Source organism: Gobio gobio (genome assembly GCF_949357685.1).
Source record: "Gobio gobio genome assembly, chromosome: 6".
In the NCBI taxonomy this organism is placed as follows: domain Eukaryota; kingdom Metazoa; phylum Chordata; class Actinopteri; order Cypriniformes; family Gobionidae; genus Gobio; species Gobio gobio.
Window position 1 is genome coordinate 26,077,942 of NC_137102.1, and position 23,027 is coordinate 26,100,968.

A 23,027-nucleotide genomic window follows, 5' to 3' on the forward strand; every position below is an offset into this window, starting at 1 on the left:
ATTTTGAGTAACTGTGAAATTATTACAATATAAAAATATTAAAAACTTGCGATCACAGAAAAATGTCCCATTAGTTATTTTAATCAATTGACAGCACTACTAAACATACTAAAAAATGCAGAAACCAAAAAGTATTCTCACAATATTACAAAACAACAACAATACTAATACTACTAATAATAAATTACTTTTTAAGGGTCAAAGGCTACATACATGCAACATTTTTGTGTTTCTTCTTAAGTAGGTTTAAATATTTAATATGACAGAATGGTATAACTAAGTCTTAAGGTTACAGCAATGTATTGTTATATTAAAGCATTCTTCAGAACTTGCACGCATACAATAAAATATCTGAAAGAAACACAAATTTCTCAAAATGTAGCTTTATTATTGAACAAGCAAAGCAGCATATTTACACAAATGTATCTGCATTGTACAAATGTTTCATCGGTTTTAGGCATCCATCCCAGTCACTTGCTAACAATCCTAAAGTGCATGTCACAAGGCCAAATCTTGTTCTTTCTTTTATAACTCTTCACATTCTAGGCATTATTCATTTTACAATTAAGTGGTTAAATGTAAGTTGCTGTTCTAAAGGTGTTTAATTCCTTCTGCTATTAGATACTTCTCAACTGATTTTATTTTGCATCAATCTCTATAACTGATTTACGGAACTGCGTAGTGCATAGTGAACATAATACACATACAGGATTATGAATGTAGTAACACAATCTGTGTGCCGAGAGATAAAGTTCAGCGTACACACAACTCTGTACCACCAATGGTGATAGAAAATATCTGGTTCAGAGGAAACGGATTTGAAATAATCATCAAATCAAACATATCTTTTTTTTTAAAGTAGCGTTTACAAGTCAAACGCAAGTTTAACACTGCTTTGGTGTACATGCATTAGTCAACACCGTAGCATATTAGTCATACAGATGTCATTCCCGCCACTGCTGAGCCTAGTTAGGCCAAAGAGTTAGCATTGATTATCAGCGGTATGGCCTGATGTTGCTTCATACAGTGTAGCACTACAAATGTGCTCAGAATAAACTCTAACATAGAGCACGGACACAGTAAACACGAGTGCAGCGAGCCACACCACTAAACTGTCAAAGTCAATGCACAAGTGTAGAAAAACGACAGGGGTACGTAAATGTACCCCTTAAGAACTGTATAAAAGTCCCATTTGCGATGCCACTTCAACATATTTTGCTTGGTGGTAACACGAGCAGAGGGAATGCTGGCTGAAATGAATTTAAATGAGAAATGAGATGAAGACCCCTCCACCAAGAGCTTCTGCAGACACCATAAAGGTCTGCCACACACGAGACCTGAAAAGTGCACTTGTAGTACATAAGGAAACGTCAGCGAAGAACAGTCACATACTTGCACGAGTTCAGGATCTTTTTTTTTTTTTTTAAGGCTTTAAACCGAGAGCGATCGAGTGCAGAGAAACTAGTCAGATTTGGCAGAGAGTCAAACTTTGGGATTAAGGAAGATGTGAAGAATGGAAAAAAAAATACAGGAATACTGTAATCTGTGGAAAGAATGCAAAATCAAACAGTCCAAATTGGTTCCGCATACAAAAATGTATAGTTCTTGTGAAAAAGTTCATCCAAAAATGAAAGTTATGTCATTCGCTCACCCTCGACTCGTTTTACTCAATGTCATTCCAGCCGGTATGCAGTTCTTTCTTACATGAAACACAATGAAGATGATTACGATTAATAACGATTAAAGGGATAGTTCAACCAATAATGAAAATTGTCATCTATACTCACCCTCATGTCAATCCAAACCTATATCAACACAAAAGCTGATGTTTTGAAAAATGTCTTGGTGTTGTGTAGTTTGTATTTGAAGTCAATGGCATCAATATTTATTGGAGCCCACTGACTTTCATTGCATGGGCAAAAACAGTTCAGAATATCTTCTGTCTGGTCACACAGGTTTGCAATAGTTTTTTAATTATGGGTGAACCATCCCTTTGAAATCCTCAGAAGACTATGTAGAGTGCAAGTTGAATGGACCCCATTTGATGGTGTGTTTTTGGAGCTTGTCACTATGAACTCTCACTGCATGGAAAAGACAAACATGAAGCTTCTTCAAAAGTTATCCCTTTGTGTTTCATGGAGAAAAAAGCAGCATACTAGTTTAGAATAACATAAGATTGAAGAAATGACAATTCTCATTATTCCTTTTAACACTTGAGATTTACCACTTAGAACAATCTAAGTGGGAAAATAAATGAACACACAATGTCCTCAGTGAACGGAGAAATCAACATTCTAGGAAAAGCTATTCCCTTTAGAAAGTAGCTTCTTAGAGCGAAAACAAAAGTTTGATATAGAGCTGTCACTTTGGCTGAAAAGAGAACAGTGGAATAGTCTCTTCTTTCCAACATCTGGAGATGATCGTGGACATTGGCGATGTGCATAGGGGTGAGAAGATCAGGAGAGGAGGGCTCCCCTGATGGGGGCTTTCGCTAGGAGTTTTGCAGGAGGCGTCTGTAATGGGGCATGACCTCGTGCTCTGGGAGATGCAGGTTGAACTCTAGGGCCACCAGAACAGGGAACTCGAAGGCGATCAGTTCTCGACGGTTCACTCTAAACCTCTCCTCCAGTTTCTAGGCAGAAAGAGATCAGGGGTTCTCGTTATGTAACGGCAATCAAAGACGATCGTTACACAACATGGAAACATCCAAAAATACACAGGAACACGATTCAAGGAATGCCTTTTCTTGTCCATTTTTATTCCCAAAGGCCCCATTATAGCTATGTCTGTTATTCACTAAGAGACAAACAATGTTGAGTAAACAACATCAGTTAAGTAGCAGTAGTTGCAAGCCCACAATTCTTCAAGTAATGGGTAAAGATACACTCACATCAATCAGGTGTTTGACTTCGTGTTTCTTTAGGTCTCCTCCGATCTTGGCTGCGAGCAGGACGCATGCGCCGGTGCAGAGTTTGCGGTTCTGTTTGTGGAGTTTCCCCTGGAGCACTAGCTTCTCAAAGTAAACGAAGGCCATGGCCACCGTGGACTCCTCATAGCCGCATTCATCCTGAGCTAGTTTACGGATCTCTCGCTTCAGGCTAGAACACAAAACAAAAGGACACATTCAGTACTCAAGTGTTATGTGATATTGAAAATACTTTTACAATACTTTGATACTTTAAAAGGCTTGTCTCTAGTTCATGTACAAAAGAGCAGAGAATTAATCAAAAACAATTTGCTGAAATCCTTGATATCTCCCAATCGAAGGATCTTCAACTCTGCTCCTGGAGAGCCACAGCCCTGCAGAGTTTAGCTTCAACCTTAATTAACACACATGATCCTCCAGGCTTATTTGTAAACTAAGTAAGTGTGTTGGAACAGGGTTGGGACTAAACTATGCAGGACTGTGGTCTGCCAGGAACTGAGGCTGTGTCCGAAATCACCCCTATACCCTTAAACAGGGCACTATTTGAGGGGACAGCCATTTGTCGTGGTGTCCGAAACCATAGTGGACGTTACAGTGCACTCATTCAATCCCACAATGCACCGCAATAAATATGTACAACTGATGTACGCTCAACGGCTAGAGAATACCCATAATGCACCCAATAATGCATGTTGAAGGAATTCCCAGTGGAGTAATGTAGGGAATAGTGAATGAAGGGGGATTTCTAACACAGAGTTTCGCACCCCTGCTTTAATTTCAACCCTAATCAAGCACACCTAAAGCAGCTTTTCAGGATCACTTGATAATACACAGGCCAGTGAGCTGAAGTAGGTTGGTAATACATTTTCCAGTTCGATTTTATTATGCCCTTCACTGGCTAACTTCCTTCCGTCTCATTCACTCGGATGTGCGTCATTGCTTACGTTGCATGAGTGCCCTCAACAGGCGGAACCTTTGCTATGGACTGAACTGGAACGTCTTAAGCCCTTGATCACTTGGAATCCACTAAGGAGATGATTTATTTTTATTTTTTTTCCTTTACGAAATTGTTTAAAGCAGCATTCTATATGTATATAGGTGTGTTTGGGTTGTTTTAAATGTTTTTAAAAATAATTAAAATATCAGAGTTGTTTGAGGCGGGGAATATGCGGTGGCGTCAGGGATTCCCCCAAGGGGAAGTGCTTAGGGAAGTTCGCAAGTGTGTGTCTAAAAGTGAAGTGGAACGCAGCCCAGGACAGTGTCTCTCCAGAAGCAGGGTTGAAGACCTCTGTCCTAATTCATCCTACACTTTCAGCTTGGCAGCCCATCAGAAACTAAGAAATATTTTATAAAACAACAATCTGCTTTGTTAAAGTTTTTCTGGCATCAATTTTTGGACTTTGTGCATTCACACTTGCTGCATGTGTATAATAATTTAACCATTGGTTTGGTTTACTTCCGACCTTTCCTAAACTCTGAAAATAATTCAAACCTCTGTTAATGATTAAATCTTGATTGAATAACTGAATGTGATATCAGAAAACAAGATTTGGTAGTTCCAGATATTGTAGAATATGTAGAAATTATGTGGTTTATATGATCTGATCCATCAATCTGATCCAGAAATGTTTTATTCTACACCAAAGCACTGGTAAGATATCATTATTTAAATGCTGGCTGTCATAACTTGTTTTTGAGAAAATGGATTTGAATGATTTAATTAATCATTATTTGACAAGTGAGCGTAAAAACTTTTTTTGCGATATATTGCAGTTTTTGTGATATGTACGTGTTCCCATTGGGTGTATTTTCAATTCGCAATTTGAAGGTAATGGAAACGCGGCTAATGTGGTCACTTTTTTTGTGGTCACGATTGCTATGTCTGAGGTAAAACACATCCCCCCGCATTACCATACAGATAAAGAAATGTAGAAATAAATAAAAGGGGAAATAAATAAAAGGGGAAATAAATAAATGGGGACATATATATATATATAATAAATGTGAAAAAAATACAATTATACATAAAAAAGGAAATAAAAGTATAAATAGACCAGGCATTCCATATTTTCAATGAATTGGTTAAAAAAATGATTAATTCCTTACGTCATCATGCAGTGATGTCACTATGCATTTCTTTTCCATCAACTCAGTGTCATGTTATATCAAGCAAATAGCTGATTATTGCCTTTCATTCACTTAAGTTGATGGTGTTTGTAGTCGCAGTTTTATTTGCAGATCCTTTGCGTCGGATACAACTGACCAATATTGAGTAGCCTACATCTTTATATAAGCGTCCTAAAAGTTTTGCACCTACAGCACACATTACAGACATTGATGCAGAAGCGCGGACGTGCTACTTCGGCTGTGCGTCTTCAACCTGGAGCTAAAGTTCAGTTCAGCTTGATTAGTGAACCGGCTCGACCGTTTGCTTCCTGAGAACCGGTCCAAAAGAACGATTCGTTCAAGAATCTGGCATTATTTGCCTGTGAAAAACTTGCTGTCGAGATGCTAGGGGTTTGTGGCTGGTTTTTGACATGATACAATGTGGTTGCGAGGATTGTGTGAACGTATGTTGCTAGGGCATTGCTTTATGGATGCTACTTTCAAGGCTGTTCTGGGTGGTTACTCTGACCAACTTTGTATTTGGTATCTAGATATGGCTTGTGTCCTTCTTTCAGTGTCTATGGAATTTATGTAATGAATAATTGATGACGGGCCGTTGAATTATTAGAAAAATATAAATGCACACTCAAGGTGGTAATGCAGTCACGACGCGAAGTGGAGTTACACCTCGGGTGTGCATTACTAATAAGAAACTAATAAAAAACAGCGCTTTTATTACTTCACTAGTGAGAAATGTCATGTAGCTTTTAATTGCTAAAATATTTTACAGATAAAATCGTCAGAGCCACGCTGACAACGCGTTTCTGTGCGAGTGGGTGTCCGTACGGTATGTGTGTGTCTGTTTGAGTGGGAGAGCAGAGAGAGTGGGAGAAAAAGAGCATGTGCTTTCCGTAACCTTACATAATAAAACGTAATTTTGTGGCAAAAAATATGGAAATAGATATGGAATATGGAATATGGAATTTTTATCCTATTGTTTACTATATTTATTCGTTGTGGGTTTTGGTTCTTTTGCTGTTGAAGTCTGTAAAGACATTTGAAATAACTGAAATCATTTGGCGAAGTGATAGGGAACTGTAATGCCGGAACTGGACTTTAGCCGTGCGTTTCCCTGAAAATAATTGAACACCTTAGAACTGTCACCAACCAATCAGATTCAAGCATTCAACAGCCCTGTAGTATAAGTTAGCATAATTGTCCAACGGTTGAAAGTAACAGCTCAGTACTAGTATAAATCCCACATTTTGATCTGTCACTTGTGCACGCCGTTGCCAAATTTTAATACTTGCCCTCCAAGGTTTAGCACATACAGTAGGCTGCTTTACCAACAATACAAGCAATCATCAGACGAAAGGTTAGACTCGATACCAACTTCCTTACCTTCTGATCTTGCTCAGTGTTAGACGAATGTGAGGGAACTTCTCCTTAAAAGTCTCATTCATGTCCTTCTTGAGATCAGATGGTTTGACATACTCAATGACTGTGGTCTGTAAAGAAGTGTGGATATTAATTGAGACTTGCTGTCAAAGACTCATATGAGTACACACACATCACATGGGTGAAAGAACCACAGTTTCCATGGCTCACTGAAACAAAAGAATAGGGTCTGGTCTAGTTTTGTCCTATGAACAGTTTGTAGATTCAAGATGGGGGATTTCCTTGGGCATGCTCAATCCTGCTCCTAATGTTACAGTTGAATGCTTACAATAATCATAACATCTATACTTAATGAATGTCTATTGTTGTATGCACCAATGAGATGATAATAATGTAAATGTTCAAGGTCGGGGTTCTTTTATCCTGAAATAATGCGCATGGAAACAGCAAGGCAATTCCTTTATATGTTTAGGAAACTTTCCTTTGTAGAACACAATAGCGATTGTTACGAGCATTAAATAACCACAAGAAGGAAGGGAAAGGCTGTCTCCTGAACTGTTTTGAGCTCAAGTATGTGTCTACTATACAATGCAAAAATACAAACAAAGCTGAATAGGAAATTAACAGAGTCTTCTGTTACGTAAACATGATAAAATCACTTTCAGCCGCTAGCTGCAATTTGAAAAACAACAACAGTTACATAATGAAGACAAGCAAAGTGAAGCTGGTGCCCATATACATATCCAGTGTTTGGAAGAAATGATTATTTTTCAGCAGTCTGCTATGTCTGCTACTGAAAGTTCATTACTAATTAACTGCCAACTAGTGGTTCAAGTTCATACTGTAAATGTGCCTGTAACTGTAACCTATCAGTTGTTTCCTAGACAGCAGGTTGAGATTTTTTTTCAAGTCTCCTGCTTCTGAAATCTTTTTCTCATTCGAAAAAAGACCCAGGTAATCTCCTGTATTTCTAGCTTCAGAAGAGATCTCCGCTGTCTCAAACTGAGCTCAGATCTGTAAAGATAAAGGCTGCGATCAAAAGTCAACCATCCTAATATGAACTTAAATATTTCACATCAAATTTTCCAGATTTTTTTCTATTCTCACTTATCCCAATTAATTTTAAGAAAAACATCTGAAATTATGTAAAAAATAAATAAATCTTAATTTATCTGTTAACTTAAAGATATTTATTACATTTATTTATTAAAAACATCATTAATATTAATAATATTTTTCTTCAGGTTTACACACATTACTCTAATAGTATGTAAAAAAGGGGAATGATGTCAACTTAATGCACAACAAAAATTATCCAGATATAATTCACTTTGACGTTAGTACAATCACGGTTTAACAGCCAATTCTTTAATTTTGGAAATTATGAAATGTTTTTTTTTTTTTTAAATAATGGCTCATTGTTTTCCTCCAAAACTGTATAATTGTGTCTTTTTACATAAAAAAAAGTTATTATTATATGCATGTTATTTTTATTTTAGGAAAGAATAAAGAATATTTTTTTCAAATTGATTAATCGTGATTAAATCGCATCTAACATAAAAATTTGTAAATGTATGTGTGTACACACCGATCAGGCATAACACTATGACCACTGACAGGTTAAGTGAATGACGACAGGGTCATGGGCAGCCAAGATTCATCGATGCACGTGGGGAGCGAAGGCTGGCCCGTGTGGTCTGATCAAATAGACATGCTACTGTGGCTCAAATTGCTCAAGAAGTTAATGCTGGTTCTGATAGAAAGGTGTCAGAATACAAAGTGCATCGCAGTTTGTTGCGTATGGGGCTGCATAGCCGCAGACCAGTCAGGGTAACCATGCTGACCCCTGTCCACCGCTGAAAGTGCCAACAGTAGGCACGTGAGCATCAGCATGGGCACCCTGACTGGTCTGCACCAGTCAGATGCATGATCGTGCATAAGCTGTCAATAAATTAAAAAAAAATGTTTTACTAATTAAATCACACCTAACATTAACGTTTTTTTGTATATTTTAATATTGTAATTTCACATTTAAATCAAACCAAATTAAACGTACAGACAACATAAAGACAGTAGCCTATATTTTTAAATATTTGTTCTTTTTATGAATGAAGGCCAGTCTCACAGATACCAATACTGCTACTGATGTCTCTATAAAAAAAATGTTTTTCTAAATTTTAGCAATTCAACATAATAGTATAATCGAAAGCTATCAATTTTAACATTTATTAGGCTTTAAAAAATAATATAACTTTACGTGAACTTCAATCTTCACATAAACTCATTATAATAAATGTCACATTTACCTGTGGCCTTCAATGTATCAGGGCTCAACTTTTTTCTATTGGCCCAGTCAGACCAGTTCAGATTTTTACTTGCCCAGCCCAGCCAAAACGCACAAAAAACTTATTGTTTTCATCGTTTTTGACCCAGGTCTAACAGGATACAGAAATTGAATAAAGTTATCAAACACGTCACAGTCTTCTCTGCATAAATTATGCATTAAATGTAGATTAATCCTTATTAAAGCTATTAAATTTATTCAGCGAGTAGAGTATCGAAGAACAGTGAGTGATTTTTCTCTTTTTCTTTTGTTCTTTGATTATCCTTAATGATCGACAGGTTTATTAGGCTGCTGTCACTTTAAGAAACGGATCTGACATCTCATTTTCTCACAACTCTTTACATGCAATTAAGACTTGAATTATATTTAACTCATTTAAGACTGTGCTTGTGAGGATATGCGACAAAACGCATATAGATATATACAATCGTATAGAATCATATATAGATATATAGAATCATCATATATTGGGCCCTTGGCATCAAAACACTTTGGCTACAAAACTGCACTTTTCCACTAAATACAAACAGACTTGGAACAAATCACATATTAATCGGTCAGGTGTTGATTTGTGTGACATGATAACTCACCATGTACGAGGGAAAGATAAGCACTCTTTTGTGCTTTCCACATGGCCATTGTGGGTCATCCAGAAGATTTGGGTCGTAATCCCTAAGATCTCCCAGTTCATTCCCTATGAAAAAAGAGAGGGCAAATAAACATATGCTGAGATTGCTTATTAGTCTAAACAAGTACTGTACACTACTTATGTAGCCAATACATTTAGAACAGCAACATTTCTGAGAGACACTGAACCGAGGACGACTATTTTGGTAGGGCACTCAACAATATGGTACGTTTTTTGTTTTAATAAAGAAGTTCATGACCTTGTTCTAACCAGGAAAATAAATAACGCATTATTAAACTAAGGTCTTACCAAAAGCCTCATTAAACTGAACAAGCAGCCCCTTGTAAGGACATATCAGGGAGATTGAGGGAAAATGAAAGAGCCATGACAAGTTGTTGGCACACGCACCTGTATCAAGGCTACTCTGGTTACTGTTGGCACGTGCCAGGCTGAGGCTGCGGTGGCTGGCATTACGAGACTGAGAGAAAGACGACGTGGAGTCGATGGTGTTTCGACGACCCAGGACATTGGTTGGATACAGGAACTGTGTGTATGACACTGTCTGCAAAGAGATTGACAGTATCATTAACCATTAATCTTAATGAATATATGACCAAAGATTAAGAATTTATACTAGCCACAAACGTGGCCTTAAAATGAATATACAAGGAGAAGGGAAGACAAAAACATAGACTTTCCAAATCTTGATATAAAGTGTAAATGTAAAGTATGTGTAGTTAAATGTACACTATGTAACCTTTGGCCCTCTAGTGGTTAAATAACAAAACTGCATGCATTTTGCGGAAGAACATTGTTTTGGTTATGCTTACATGACTGTAGGCTAAGACTGAAAATGGTTATCATACTGCTCATAAAATATTAACTATAGGCTTAAGAGATATAACCAGTTTAGATGGAATGGATCTCAAGCAGACTAGCTGAAGACATTACTTTAGCTTTACCGATTAATAGACACAGCACAGCGTGACAACCACCATAATGAAATGACCTTTCACAATGCAAATACTGCTTTACAATTAACTGAGTCTGTATCGGTTCAATAAAATACCTTTCTCACCTGTTGAGTAATAAAAACTCCAAGTTGCTTTTACAACATTTAAAATCCTTAAGCTCTCGCCATCTCGGAAAAGCCAAGCCAATGTTGATTCTGGTTTTATTACGAGCTCTGTCGTTTACACGCGTCAAAGTAGTCGGAGCAACTTTTCTCTATTTACGGATATGATGAGAGATATGACAAGTGTATGCAATTGCCCGCGAAAACCATTCTGACAGATCTAAAATATAAACACTTATAATATGTTTACCATAGTGAATAAGGGTAAGAAAAAGCATGCACAAAAACATGCTTTGGAAGTTGGATTGATGATGTATTGACTCATTATTTAAATTAGTTTTACTTTTGAACAAACTAAAAAAAAGTTACAAAACAAATTTATCATTTGTACACTCACCTTGCCATCTGCACCCAATTCAACCCCCTCCAGGCCGATCACCATCTCCTTGGCACTTATGCCACCCGAGGGGTGTCGCTGGCGTCCGCTTTCTGCCTTCACATCCCTGCTGGGGCAAGAGAACAGCTCAGAGCCCCTCACACACACACAGCAGTCAGTACTGGCAAACCTGCTGCTGCAACATTTGCCATAATGCATTGTTGTTTATTATGGTTAAAGGGTATTTGAAATTACATGTACAATTTTAAATTATTGATAATATTGCAATTTATTTTTTTGCAATTGACTTCATTTGTTTTTGTTGTGCCACATAAATACATATTTTGTTTGTCAGGATCCAGGACTAATAAAAAAAGTATGCTGTCAACAGCTGATGTGAAGGGGAGAATTTGGGGATTTTTTTTATTAATTAATACAATTTTAATATTGCATCACAGCAGTGTTAAATTCAGGAAGGCGAGGTTATTATCATTAGCTAAAATAAAAACCATTCAAATCATTAAATCATTACTTGAAATAAACTAAACATTAACTGAAATATAATCAAATATACAAAAACAAATGAAAATAATAATACAATTGTTTTATTTCAGCTAGTTACCAAGGCAAATTTCTCATTTTTTTAATAATAAAAATAAATAATAAAAACTATATAGACAAATTAAAAACATAAAAAAATATATGTATATAGCAAAATTTTAACTACAATTAAAATGAAATAAAATGCAATTCAAAACATTAAGAAAAACTATAATAGTATATCAGCTACTAAATAATAGCTAAATAATAGATAATAGCTACTAAAATAACTGCAGGAGGGTTAGTTAAAACTCTTTAGCGCTTAGTTACCTCAAAGGAAAAACCAACCAAGTGTCTAGAAAGCTGTTAGAAGCACCCAGAAGCCACAGTTATGGACTATAACTTTGAAGTCATTCAACAAGTTGATTAAGCTTAATTATATAAATAAATTCTACTAACATCATGACACTGTTTGCAAAACAGTAGAGGGTTGGATGATTATCTGGTATGTGATGATATGAAGCAGAAACATTACATTATCTAGCGCATCTGTAAACAATTTTGATGCATAAAATGTATTACTAAAGAGGAGAAACAAAACTCAAGAGACAGACCAACTAATCAGGTTTAATGGCCATTTTAATATGGAAGCTTGAATACCACCTAAATTAAGACCAAAAATACTGCAGACTCACTAATTTACTCATGTGCAGACTTAGAAGCAAAGTCTAATTAGTAGAGGACAGGCAGAACTAGGCATTAGCACAGTATTTGTGAGATGTTTAGTAAAGCATCAATAAACTCAGATCCCGTGAGGATAACAGACAGCAGTTATTAGGTAATAGGAGCCCTTCAAACAGCCCAGTCAATGGAAAAGCATTAGGCAAGAACTAACATGAACAGATGCCCTTGAGAGTTTTTGAATAAATATTTAAAGACAAAACCAGATTTTCAGGAGGAGTCCATGGCAAGCTCCAGATCCGCAGTGTATAAGAAAGACTCTTGGCTGTCCCATAACTAATTAGCAGTTCACCTGACTCGTTCATTCAGTTTGCTGACATTAACCTTATGTCAAGTCAAGTCAAGTCATCTTTATTTATATAGCGCTTTTTACCAAGCAGATTGTTTCAAAGCAGCTTCACAGTGTTAACAGAAAAATAATGCCACAGAATTTGATTCGGCTGTACAGCCGCTCTGGAGGAAACAGTGATGTAATCCAGCTCAGTTCAGTTCAGTTCTCATATAGTGTCAATGCGGGCGGATCAGTAATATAGTTGAATATTTACTGTTCCCAACTAAGCAAGCCAAAGTAAAAAGAGGCGATGGTGGCAAGGAATCACCGTTGTGTTTCCGTTTGTTAACATTCAATCAGGAATACAGGAGGAGCTTACGCTCCTCGTCCACTGGTGGCACTGATGCAAGCACAACATGTCCATTAACTGGCACTATATTCAGGAAAACCCCACATAGACTGCTCTGTCAATACTGTGCACTTTACTGCCAATCAGCCAAGCCAAAACATCAATGGACCATTCAAATCTTGCCATTCATCTTATTGACAGCATAACTGGGCGGTCTCAGTTATTAAAACACTATATACATGGGGTCCAAATGTTTGAAACTACATTGAAAACAAAGAAGAATTCTGCATTTCTAGGTCAAATCAATCAAATATGCTTACATTCTAATCAAAATCTCCAAGTCAATTTGTAACATTAACCATGTTATGCCTTTGTAGACAATGTCAGATTTATTTTCTTCCATTAGAATATCAAGTGTTTGAGTTCATGTCAGCTCTTACTGCCATTAAAACAAAAGAGGGACTAACCAAACATCATTTTGACATTCATGTTCATTTTTAATTCAACTTTAATTCAATTAACCAATCATGCATTTTGTAAGGGTCTGAGACTTTTGCAAGAGACTGAATTTTTCCATATTCCATATATATTATAATGCACTGATGCTTTTATCTCTACACAGCTTTTATCAATTGTCCATTGTACATCAATAAAAGCAAGTGTAGCCATAAAAAAGAAGGTTTAAATAGATTTAACGCTGCCCTTTGTATTATACAGTGTTTTGAAAAGTATTCATTCTTTGTCTCATTGCATCTTGTAAAATCATTAATATTAACAGGGTTCTTTTGTAATGAATAGAATGATGAATAGTGCAACATCTAGACGTTCAGTAGTTATTCATTATTAATAAAATGAAAGTCTGAATAAAATGCAGGACTCTAGGTAATATCAACACCATCCCCCACAGAGCCTAATCTCAGATAGTAATAAATCCAATGACTGCGATGCCCTCAAGTTACTAGAAAACAAGACATCAACCCACGAGTCTTCCACTTATGCTCAATTAATTGTAAATTTTTTACTCCGTAAAGAGAAAATTAAGTAGGCCTACACTCTATAAAGCAAACTGTTTTAAAAATGTAATTATTAGCGTCACCAAATGGTTTTCAAACAAGTTTCCCGAACACTTCACTACCTTCTAATGGTCAATCAAACAAAGTCCCGCCTTCAATTTACACAATTGGCTGAGCTGTGCTGGGTAGGTCAGGATACTCAAGCAAACAGATTAATGCACCACCACAGCACTTTTTTAGGGAAATAAACTAGTGCTGTCAAATCGATTAATCATGATTAATTGCATCCAAAATAAAAGTATGTGTTTATATAATATGTGTGCGTGTGTGTGTGCTGTGTATAATCATTATGTATATTTGAATACACACACATACATGTATATATTTAAGACATATTAGCGCGCATATATATATATATATATATTATATATATATTAATATATTATTATATATATATTATAAAGAAATGTTAAAAAAAATTATTAAATATATACATGCATGTGTGTGTTTATATATATATATATACATAATTATACACAGCACACACACACACATATATTATGTAAACAAACTTTTATTTTGGATGTCATTAATCGCTTTGAAAGCACTAAAATAAACCTAAAACAGCTTACTTATAGTTGTCACAGGAGAAACGGTTTAAACATTACAGAAATAATTTACACACTTCAGCTTAAAACAATGGGAAAGAAGGCAATGCCAAGATGTAGGTAAGAAAAACAACCCATTATAAGTTAAATATCAAGGCAGATGACAAGATTTATTAAATCTTAAATAAATAAGCTGAAAGCAGCAGATTCAGGGTTAAAAAAGCCTGTTCTGGAAATAATTGAAAAAAGCAAGGGTGAGGTCTATAAAGCATGTCCAAGCTTGTTGGTCAATCTCTCTGAATTGAAATTACACACCTACTACCAAAAATCTGGACCGCTATGAAATACTGATACAAACGATCCGTGCATAGAGCCCAAAACTACTGAATAATAAGAACACTATATAAAAAATGAAAAAATACACTTTCGGCGTACATACTTGTCGTGAGGCATAATGTTTTTTTAATGATTACTTAAAAGGATGATACTAAACGTTTATTTTTTGGACCCTTTATTAATGGCCAGGGGAAAAAAGTATAAAATGAGAGGATGGGAAAAGTGAAGGGTTGATGGTGAATAGAAGATTTGCATGCTGAAGAATACATACCCTGTTTGGCTACAATCTCGATAGGGCAGGACAGAAAAAACACTATAGAAGGATCTTCTGCCACTGATAAGGACTATCCTATAAAGACAAAATGATACATAAACTAATTTAAGTGAACTCTGTCAATATAGAGGTCAGGACCACAGGCAAAGATAAGAGAGATAAACAGTAAATAAATTATGTTTAATAGTTTGTCATATATTACGTAGGAATGTATTTGAAAGAATACGCAACAAAGATAAGAAAAAGAATACAAAAAGAAAGGCGAACACTCTTTGAAGTAAATTAAAAACTGACTGAGACAACTGAGAAACTGAATAAATTTACAAACAAAGGATTTAAGAATGGAATATTCTGCCAAGGCTTTCAAGTTCTTATTTTTCCTTCAGAAGTTCATGAACGGCTAATAACTGATCTAAAGCACAAAATAAATAAATGTTGGATCAAAGCACAGCTGAAAATAAAATCTGCTCTCCGACACATCAAACACTGCAGTTAGCTTTACAAAACAAAAGTCAGTGACTTCATTGGAAGATTGCAAATGTGTGTACTTCATAGATTTTCTCAAAAAAACTATGCTGGTCACAACCTGTTGTTTTCCAACACACCCATTCACATTCACATTCAGATAAAAGAGAGCATCTGGCAAACAAACACACTATAAAATAATAATAAATACCCGCTAATAACATGCCTTAAATGTTTGGGTTTCAGAGAATATCTGCCCTGCTATTATCTTAAAATACCAGAGGATCTTTTAAGATGATAGTAGGGCGCGCACGCACACACACACACACACACACAAGCATTGTGATTTCACCAAGTACAACATGTTCCTTGATCAACATCTTTGTTGATCCTGGAACAACATTGCAATCAACAAATCAGATTTGAGGTTTAGGATTACAACCAGGGTTAGGTGATTCTACATCTATCATTTCCCTCTGATTTTAGGGATAAGTTATGGGTGGGGTTAAGGAGTAGGGAATAGGGTTAGGACTACATTTTCAGACATGAATTTTATTCCAGAATCAACAAAATATTTTGATTCAGGAACACGTCTTACTTGACGAAATCAATCACGGTGACCCAAATGACATGACCTTATTAAATTGGAAGAAGTATGATGTTTGCCCATGATTATGCTGGGAAAATTTCATCAAAAAGGAAAATCATTTTGTAATAAAATCTGTAAAATCTATGGACAAATTCAGGGGGAGTCTTTCGCTCAACACTTGGTACGTGTGGGTGCTGTTCTCGGCAAGATGCCTGTGTGTGGGTTGTTGGGTAGATGTAAGAATACCTTCCATTGCGCATATCATGTTGTCTTATGTTTTTGATGAAGTGGACCTTCTTGAAACTCTTTGGTCGGGGTGAACCAGATAAAGTTCGGCATCTAGATGAAACAAAGCAGCATCAACACTGTTCATGAAAGAAACAATCACTGATGGCAATAAATAATAATGCAGCTGAAATTTGCTAGTATATGTCATTGCAAAAATTACATAGTATAATCAATGTTACATCCAACTTAATCCGCATCAAGTACACTCACATAAAGTATAGCATGGCAAATCATAACTGCCTTACTTTTTATTTTTGCTTTTCATTATCAAAATTTAACTATATTATTGCCCAGCTCTTTATATAAATAAAACAAGCAATCAAGCAGTTGCGATATGCCATATATTACATATTGCCTAATGCGAGTATACTGTACTTAAGCAGAAAGATACTTGTATATCCAGCTTTACCCGCTTATGTACAGTATACTCACGTAGGGCGATATATAATATATGGCATATCAAAACTGCTTGATTGCTTGCATCGTCGCAAAATGTAAACTATATTATTGCCCAGCTCTAATCTGCTAAATGTGACAATGAAGGCATTTGGTCTAAGTGTATGATTCTCGCTTTTGCTGCAAGAGGTCCCAGTTTCATATCCCGGACGAGCCCCCACTTGTTACAAACCTCCCCGTTTGTCTAGTGGACGTAACAATTACTGTAAATTAAAATAAATAATAATGATAAATATAACAAAAAAAGGCTGACGCCGATGCTCTTCACTCTTTTCCCTGGACCAGAATTGTGATCTTTTAGGAATTTTCTCTAGTGTAAACATGTACAACTGAAGGCGGTCTTTTTCTCTCAACTTTGTGAATGTCTTGCGTAACCACTAGCTGTGATCACGTTCTTTTCTTATGTTACGATAATTATTTTGTTTTCACTCTTAATTTGTTAAAAGGGGTCATGAATTGAGAAATCAACTTTTCATTCAGCCTTTGCTATATAAAAGTTCATCGTGATATAAGAATGTACTGTAAGTTTCAGAGCTGAAAACTTCCTTGTTAGTCAAAGAAAAGCTTTTATAGACACCAGGCCCAACAAATGCTCGATCTCAGAATGTGACAGGCTGTGACATCCGAGTGTGGTGAAACACCGGCTCAGCAGAAGAAGATCAACGCCTAGCCTACTTCATCACTGCCTGTTTAGCCCAGCCCATTGATTCGCGCATATAACATAGGCCTAGTGTTAAACCAGAGCTAATAAGCAATAAACATGCCGTTGCGGATTACAAAATATTGTACAGTGCCTGGTCTCGACAGTAATGCAACATGTAAGTAACTGTTAATTCGAATGCCTGATCTGAAATGTAATGATTCATGTACAGTCAGATGTTCTTTGTCTGTTTTTTTCAGTAAATCAAACCAGTGACTAAACGTCAACTTGCGTTATCTTAGTAGGATGAAAATAAATTATTTAACAGTGATTAAATTCTATAAAGAAAGCGTTCAAAGAAAGCTCCCTTTGCAATCGTTGGAGCAACGAGCGCTGCAGCTGTCAATCAAACAGCGAGAGATTATAAGAGACCCGTTTATCAGTGACTCACGTTTTATTCAACGAATCTAAATATAATGCCCTAGATCTAAATGTAATGCAACACTTTTCACGATTAGTTAACCATGAGAGCTAGTAAAAACGCGCCCCTTCAAACAGAGCGTTCAGAGCAGAGGGCTAAAATCAGGGTAGGAAAAATGACTTTTATTTATAAATTATGACGATTTTGTGAAGTGCACCCCAGGAAACATCATAAAACAATAAAACAACACAGTTCATGACCCCTTTAAATACTATATTTTTTTTATTTTGAAAGCCGTAGGGAGAGGGTGGCATTTTCTTTTAACTAAAATTTTGCTTATGGCATGATGCATGATAACATCATGTTTCGTTAAAGATTAAATAAAACAGTTGTGTTATATATAAGCTATGTGAAATGTTTCAAATTTCAAATATCACATTGGACAGCACGAAAATCACTTTTAAAAGTAAAAAGATGCATCTAATGTTAACTGATGGAATAATTAGATGGGTAACCCAAGTATTAATTAACCAAAATTGGGCAGAATCAAACAATTATCACATTGTCTCTAGCTGTTGAGAAGTTTCTGCACAAAACAATCATTTTCCTACTGGTAATACCTGCGTAGAGGGGCATTTTCCTCAATATCTTCAAGAGTCTCCAGTGAAGAACGCTGGGATATTAGTCTTCGCCTGCAAATGAACAACAACAGTGAGATTTTGTTCTGCTCCATTCATTAAAATAATAGTCATGAACTTAAACTTGCAGTAATAAGGTCACATTTTTATATATTCCTTGAATGACATAAATGTGAGAACATTTCACTACTTTTGATGGAATTGGAATAGGGAATATTGCAGGCAAGACTTGAACCCTAGCTAATCAATGCCTCAATTTTGGTGTTTTAATGTTGGTCTCATGTCCGGTACACATTGTATGATTTTGAGCTGTCCCAGACCAATAGTAGCCATTTCTGTGGTCGTGGCTCCTAAGTGGTGGTCTTATGTCGTACAGTGAGAGAGGTTCTAAGATGGCCATTGTCACGGTCTTGTGATCAAAGAAATTTAGCATGATGATCTCACAGTGTGTTTGCTGCTACAACCTGACAACTGACTAGCCAATAAAAATGACACATGAAGTGGCATATTGATCAACAAGACATGGTGCTAAAACTTAAACCTACTTAACTCAAGCTCCATTTTCAAAATTGGCATGCCAAGTTGGCCTCTTTTCCCTAGCCATGACCACGTCCATATTCTCCTCTTTTTTCAATCGCACATAAAAACCACAATTGCCAAAATCATCTTGCTCTATTTCTTTACCACTAGCGCATGCTGAAAATGTTGTATTATTCTATGCTAACTTGCGTCGTAGCCTATGATTCAATAGGTGTCATCATCGAACAGTCTACATGCATGTCGTACCCAAGTTTATTAGATCCATGTTGTACTGTGTGATTTGTAATGATCTTATAGGATTGCTGAAATCTCACAGTCTGTAGCAGGCATTACATGTGCCATGATTAAACTACACACTCAACAATTAATTTACAACAGTCGTTGCCACACAATAGGCTCATGTACAAAAATAGCACAGCATTTCTCACACCACCTATTGAGTCAAACATATAACCAACTTAAGAATTAGCAAGTTGCCAAACAAAGCTTGGTTGAGCACAACATCAGAGCATTACTTCAAATCCAGGCTAAGATTCCCATCAATACCAAACCTGTTGTGTTCGACTTTTTTCCTGATGTAATATGAGATCACGCACAGAATGTTCCAGAAACAAGCCCCTGTAAGAGGATAAGTCACAGCTCCAGCAAAGATTTCAGTTACATTTTCACATAACACATTCCTTCTCACAGGCTGAGGTAATGAGGAACATCTATTAGTCTGCTGATAAGGTTCAACACAGCAGGGAGATTGAGAAAAGGCCTCATAAGCAGCACTTGTTTCTATTTCAAGACATTATCATAAGCTGTTTTTCACACACTCTGAGCTCAAGTTCTTCATTTTTGCTTTTCGAGAGCAGATAGCAGCTCCTTGTTGCAAAGACCTGTATCAGTAGAAACGTGGGCTGATGAATGCTTGTGTTCCTGCCAAAAGAGCTCTGAAATCAGACCAATAACAGACACCTGATAAGAGTGTGACTACTGTGAAAGTACACTGTATATATATGAGTTCATTCAACTCATTCAACTCTTCTTTCTATTAAGTTCCATTTGTCAATTTAACGCATCCTTGCTAAATAAAAGTATTCATTTCTTCTTTTAAAAAATAAATCATACTGACTCCAGTCTCAAAGAAAAAAATGTGCGGTTTGCAAAATGATTGCTCCATTGTGCAACCAAGAGTTTAGAACATGTTTAACCGGCAAGGCTGTAAAACGCATGCAAATAATGAACTTTGGTGATTGTGAATAACTATAGTGTTCCGTGAGTATAACTCCACCACTAACGTGTGATGGGAATGTATGTTGCGTTGTTCAGTATTGGGATGGAGGCAAATGATAGAATTTGTAGAAAAATAATTAATTAAATGCCAAACGAAAACAACGCAATTCACATTGCGTATTAAACCGTGAATGCCGTACCGAACGGTTCAATATTATATTGAGTATTGTGGCATCCCTAGAACAGACCCTCAAAATCATTGATGCACACTATCTATACTCATACACATACACATATACGCATACTATCCAACCTCTATTTGTAGACATGATACTTTGGCATTATCTGTGCAAAATACTGCTTTTTTACATGTTTGTATTACGGAAAAGCAAGCAACAAAGGTTTGCCTGGATGCGTCCATCTTTTTTTTTTAAACCTCTTTACAGGAATGCATTCAACTCGTGTGTGACATCATTCCCAGCACAGACATCCCTCTTCTGAGGTAAACGGAACGCAACATTAGGGTCACTCTGGGCAATGACGGTTAAATGAACACTTGGCAAGAGAGGTGGAATAATCAGATGAATGCCTGTGAGTAGTGCTCAACAGAAGATACATCAACATATATGTAAGGTAAGCCTTGACTCTCACAGGATGTTTTCGTAAGAAGCAACTGAAAAAAGCCACTTCACCAGCAGAACGTGCATTGTACAATGACACCAGAGAGCACCAAATCCAGCACAGGCTGCCCACAACACCACCTTAAACGTACTCTACATGACAACCTAAATAAACCTCCCTCTAGTGTAATTCAACACTGTCAGTTTGGTCACATTCTTAAGGAAACACAACATACTCTAGTCTTAAAATGCAAGGCTTCAAGGTATGCAGGGTATGGTGCTGTGTTCCCCAAAATCGTTCAAACCCACCAGCACTACACGCTGCTTTCTGTTCTAAATGAAAAACAGGGCTGAGTGTTCTGGGTGATTATTCCTAACAGCATTGGAATGGTAAGAAAACAATGCTCAGACCAAACTATATAACTTCAGTCAAAACATCAATAAACAACACGTCTAATGTTTATGAAAGGCTTGTCAATCTACAAGGCTATAGCAAAGATTTTTACACAGTTTATCTATACTAGGAAATTACAAGCTTCATCCACTCATAGTTAGATGGTGCATTCAAGTCATTGGGCCCTATTTTAACAATCTGAGTGCATGGTCTGAAGCGCATGGCGCAGGTGCACTTAAGGCGTGTCTGAATCCACTTTTGATAGTTTAACGATGGATGGCCCAAAAGGGTTGTACCTAGTCTCTTAATGAGTCATGGGCGTGTGTTTTGGGGCGTATCGTGCAATAAACCAATCAGAGTCCCATTCCCTTTAAAAGACAGGTGTGCTTGCACCATGGCAGATTTGCTATTTACATGGTGGAATATGGACACCCTCAACCTGATGAGTCAGTTTGAATACATGTGTGTATTGCCACGATTGGTCAAATAATTAGCCAATTTCATTTCATTGCAATAACTATCCATTATGACATAGGCATTTTTATTTTTATGTACACCACAACAATCGTTTACATTGTAATCCTTTTATTTTTAATATTTGCATGTTTGTGTGCTGCTGTGCGTCCCTTTGTGTGAATAACAAGGAGTTTACGTGTGTTGTGCATGTGCACCTGCCTATAGCGCCCTTTAAATATAAAAAATAATACAGCTGTTTTCAGTTGCCTGAAAATAGCAACGCACCAACAAATTTATAGAATAGAATATGCCACCACTACATTTACATTACGCCTCCACTGTCATTTTACTTTTTATAGAAATAAAAAACAATTTTAATCAGGTGGATAACGGTCGCTTCAATTTCATCCAGCTCATCCAGCACAAGCTGTTCAAGTCGTACGTAGTGTGCAGCACTGATCACGGGACGAGATGACTGCAGAACTGTGGCGGAGAATTCATTGCGCAACAGAAGCATCTGACAAATGTCTTATCTTGTAAAATGCCCGTTCAGCACCACCACTCCCTATTCACAGAGTATGTGTGAAAGTAACCGCAAGCGCACATTCAAACGCGATTTCAACACCCTGGTTTTTGAAAGCGGCTCCCTGATCATGCATGCGAATATCTCCCAATATGAAAGATATCTTAGCTAGTTATCTCTTAGCTCTGTATCATGCTTGAAGAAAAGTTTGGTCTCTATTTGCAATTTGAATATTGAGATAGTACTTTGATTATGGTTATGGTTGCACTTGTTGTGTGCACTTAATATCTATAATCAATTTGTGGAAAATAGTTCAGTTGGGAGGTCAAAAGTTGTAGAAGCTCATAAATCATGTACAGTAAGGTTTGAAGAAACAATCATAGCCTACAGGAGAGAAGCCAGTCGGTTGAGTTTGTGGCAAAACCTTTTAAAGTGCTATATTGTTGTCTTTTACTGCATATGATAATTCATACTCAGAAAGTAGAACTGAAATGACATTCATTACAATGATGAGTTAAACATTTCAAAAATGCACCTGCAGACTATTTTCAGGTCATGTATTTCGTCATTGAGGATTTCTTAAAAATACTGTGTATCTTGTCTCGTCTCGTTCTTGTGAACCCAATCTCGTGTTCTGTCTTGTCTCGTGTTTCATCACACCCCTAACAATCTAGTAGGGGTGTAACGGTACATGTATTCGTCCCAAACCAACATCGTTCAACGACGAATACAGTGAGTCACAGGCGATCCACACTCCAATCTAGAAGGGGGCGCATGGTAATGCAATGCTGTTT

General features: G+C 36.6%; 1 protein-coding gene across 2 annotated transcripts in view; it reads right to left on the bottom strand.

Annotated features, from left to right (window-relative positions):
• Positions 1–369: 369 nt before the first annotated feature.
• The window catches only part of cables1 (Cdk5 and Abl enzyme substrate 1), a 34,887-nt gene continuing 12,229 nt past the window's right edge, over positions 370–23,027 (bottom strand). Inside the window, exons 2-10 of one of the 2 annotated variants that reach the window (XM_079820256.1) lie at positions 18,465–18,536; positions 16,286–16,378; positions 14,983–15,060; positions 10,875–10,980; positions 9,811–9,964; positions 9,365–9,468; positions 6,434–6,540; positions 2,891–3,098; positions 370–2,632 (exon numbers count right to left, since the gene is read on the bottom strand). In XM_079820256.1, coding sequence (XP_079676382.1) covers positions 2,492–2,632; positions 2,891–3,098; positions 6,434–6,540; positions 9,365–9,468; positions 9,811–9,964; positions 10,875–10,980; positions 14,983–15,060; positions 16,286–16,378; positions 18,465–18,536 — 1,063 coding nt within the window. In that variant the 3' untranslated portion in view covers positions 370–2,491. The remainder of the gene's footprint in view (positions 2,633–2,890; positions 3,099–6,433; positions 6,541–9,364; positions 9,469–9,810; positions 9,965–10,874; positions 10,981–14,982; positions 15,061–16,285; positions 16,379–18,464; positions 18,537–23,027) is intronic. The other variant, XM_079820257.1, reaches the window with a different exon arrangement.